Source organism: Nipponia nippon, unplaced genomic scaffold (genome assembly GCF_047370975.1).
Source record: "Nipponia nippon isolate SJK-2023a ecotype South Korea unplaced genomic scaffold, ASM4737097v1 scaffold_5, whole genome shotgun sequence".
Classification (NCBI taxonomy): Eukaryota; Metazoa; Chordata; class Aves; order Pelecaniformes; family Threskiornithidae; genus Nipponia; species Nipponia nippon.
The window spans coordinates 16,322,686-16,326,037 of record NW_028262369.1 but is presented as its reverse complement, the minus strand read 5'-3'; the positions used below and the strand labels follow the sequence as shown (position 1 = coordinate 16,326,037).

At 62.1% G+C, this 3,352-nt stretch overlaps 1 protein-coding gene across 1 annotated transcript; it reads left to right on the top strand.

Annotated features, from left to right (window-relative positions):
• The first annotated feature begins 968 nt into the window (after nucleotides 1-968).
• Nucleotides 969-2,543, top strand: LOC148052050 (uncharacterized). The gene is made up of 2 exons (XM_087734783.1): nucleotides 969-1,208; nucleotides 1,470-2,543. Exon 2 carries the CDS (start codon nucleotides 1,485-1,487, stop codon nucleotides 2,541-2,543), a length of 1,059 nt encoding a protein of 352 aa, XP_087590909.1. The 5' UTR covers nucleotides 969-1,208; nucleotides 1,470-1,484.
• Nucleotides 2,544-3,352: the final 809 nt, after the last annotated feature.

The following is a 3,352-nucleotide window of genomic DNA, read 5'->3' as shown; positions in this document are numbered from 1 at the left end:
ACTCAAAAGAATAAAACTTCCTAAGCAGACTTTAAGGGGACGGTGCCTGTAACGACTTTCTATTATCTGTTTATTCTGATCCCTCCAAGCTAAGCCCTTGAGAAGATTAGCTACTCAGCTAAAAATCACTGCAGTTTAAAAGCCGATCTTTATTTATTAAAATGCTCCGACCTCTAACTTGGGCTTATACATTTACTTATTAAAACTAATGAATTAATGCCCTGGGGGCAAGCAGGGTTTCCAGGGGGCTGTGGCAGCCTCGCAGCCCCCCCGTAGGAGCGGCACCGAGCGCCTTCCAACGCAGCAGCCCCGGGGGTGGTGGTGGTGGGGGCAGCCGGCCCCTGCCGGCCCCTCCCGCCCCCTCAGCCCCCGGCTGGAGCCCCGGGGGGGGCTGCATCTCCCCCTTTGGGGGTGCACGGCCGCGGGGAGCCCGGCGGAGGTGAAGCCGCGCAGCCCCCGCGGCAGGGAGCGGGGGGACAAACCCCGTCCCCCCTCCACCGGCTTCGCAAAGTCCTTTCCGCCTGCCCTGAGGGGGGGGTCCACCTCCTTCCCCCCGCCCAACGTCCTCCACTCGTGAGGGTGGCTCCCCGAGAGGGCCTGGGCGACCTGCCCTTCGCCACGCATCGCCCGGAGCCTGAACAAAGGCAGGGAGAGGACAGCGTGGCCGGGGGTGGGGGCCGTGCGGGCGGCCCCCCCCCGCCCCCGACCCCCCGGGGCTGCCCCGGCTCCTCCCGGCTGCCCGCCCCCGCCCTGCCCCGCCGGGCTCCCAGCCCCCTCCGCCTCCGCTTCTCTCCTCCCCTCTCCTCTCCCTCCTCCCCCGGTAAATCCGAAGTTTCCTGTTAAGCACGGGCGAAGCTTTGCAAAGCGGCTGCGGAGCTGCCTGCTCGCTCCTTGGGATTACCGTCGGGAGAGGCTCGGCACGGCTCGGGAAGGGCCCCCGCCCCCGCCGCCACCTCTCCTCTCCTCTCCTCTCCTCTCCTCTCTTCCTCCTCCTCCTCCTCCCCAGCCCTCCTCCATCCCCGCGGGCGGGCGGGCGCCGCACGCCGAGCCCCAGCCCCCCCACCCGGCTGGATTTACGGGGTGGCAGCGGCGTGTGTGTGGGTGGGGGGGAGACCCGCCGCCTCCCGGCGCCCCGATTGCTGCCTGGTCCCATGTGAACTGGAAGGCACGGCTATGCTCCTGGGGACACCGCGCTCCGCCAAACTAAGGTAGGACCCCCCCCCCCCATCAGTTTTCCATCCCCGAAAATAAATAAACGAAAAAGCCGGTGGGTGGGGGCGCCCCGGGGAGGGGGAAGAGGGGGAGACCCAGCTTCCCCTGGGGCGGGAGCGGCTGCGCCCGGGAGGCGGCTCGACCCCCGTCGCCCGTCTTTGTTGTGGCTGGAGCGCAGGGGCCAGGTGGGAGCGGCGCCGGGGTGCGCCCCGCCGCCGGGGGTCCGCCGCCCCTGACCCCCTGCCCTTGCCCCGCAGGTCCTGGCCGCTACCATGACTGATGGCGAGAGCCGAGAGCCGCTGCCGCGCCCGGCCGGCGGCGACGTGCGGGTGCCTATCGCCGCGCCGCCCCGCCGCCCCGCTGAGCAGCCGCCGGAGGATGCCGGCTCCGGCCCCGGCAGCTCCCCGGGCCGCGACCCGCCGCCCGACCTGGCCTCCGAGGAGGAGGAGCAGGTGCCTTACCCGGCGCTGGCACCCACCGCCTTCTTCTGCCTCAAGCAAACCACCCGCCCGCGCAGCTGGTGCCTCAGGCTGGTCTGTAACCCATATCCTTTCCCCGAGGGACACCGCACCCCCCGGCCGACTGGGACACCCCTCCCCGGGACCCCTCCCCGTGCCCGGAGCACCCCGTCGGGGCTCTGCGTCCCGGAGGCTCACGGCTCCCTCCCGGCGCACGGGGATGCCACGAAGCCCCCGGGGTCCCCAGAGTCCCTCCTCCCTCTGTGCTGCCCCGATCCCCACCTCGGTGAGGGGGATGTGGGGCTTTGCAGGAGCGGGACAGGCAGGGAGCGCGTCCTCCCCGTGCTCATCCCACTGGCCTCAGTTGCGGGGACACACGCGCCGAGGTCCCCTCGGCTCCCCCAGCATCATCCGACCGTCCGGTGCAGGAGTGAGAGGGATGGGGCGACGGGACAAGGTGCCCGGCCTTGGCATCATGGGGCGGCGGAGGATGATGAGCCGCAGCCCCCCCCGGACCCGCAGAGGGGAGAAACCCCTCAACTTCACTCCTTCCCACCCCACCGAGAGATAAATGAAGTTTCAAGACAACCTCGTATTCATTTTAGACACGGTGGGGAATTTCAGATAGGCGCTGACCCTCTTGCTGTTTATATAAGAGAGCTTGGAGTGCATGTGCGCTTTCTCGTCGCAGAAAAATGGAGCGGGTTGGAGTTGGTTCGGGGAAGGCACATGCCTCGCTCGCCTCCGGTCCTGAAAACTCTCCTTTGCTTTTGTTCTTTTGCAACTTGCAGGCAGGGAAGGAAAAGGACAGTCAAGCCTCTAAATCTGCCCCCCTCCCCTATGTCCTTTACCCTGTTTATTAATGTTAAATGAAAAAGAGCAGTGTGTTCCTCTCAGTTCTGACATCCAGAAAATTGAATTTTACCCGAAATGCTTGTGTGCAAGCAGAGAGTTGTCAGTCTGTCTTGATAATGTTCAGAAAGTGAGCTTTTAGCTTTGCTCTGCACGTCAGCTCAAAAGCATTGACATTGTGCAGATAATTAATGCTTTTACCTTATCCCTGATACCTGTCTGCAGTTTGCTGCTTGTATCCTGCCGCTGCTATTAAAAGCATTACTTATTAATATGGTTATTATTGATCTCGCTTCAGTTAACCAAAGAAACCGGTGTGCATCTGAGATCACCGTTTTCCTCAGCAACACCACCAAGTTGAGTGTTGTCGTTAGGAGGAATTTCACAATCCTCCCCAGAACGCTGCCTTGGTCTGTTATTAGGATAAATACTTGGAGGGAAAACCCACAGTTTTTATGGCGTTGGGTCTCCTCTTGTTTGAACTAGGTTTACGTGAACTATCGACTTTTGCAGAGGTATTTCTGCCTCACACCGTTGCGAGGGGGGAACCGACCTCCTATACGCGTGTGGATGGAAGGGAGAAGTAAACAAGTAGTTGATCTTCACAGCGATGCTTTAGCTGTGTAAATATTAAATGTAGGTGATGGTTCCGTCACAAAAAAGTGATACACCTGGTCCTGGAGGGGCTTGGGGAGGGCACTGCGTTCCTGTTACAGCTGAGAGTGGCTCAAGATGATCTCTTCCCTTCAAGCAGGCTATTGTGTTTCAAAACTTTGGGGGTAGGCAGGAGGGAGAAGCCTTCTCCTTCGGCTTTGGTGGGGTCTCGCTCT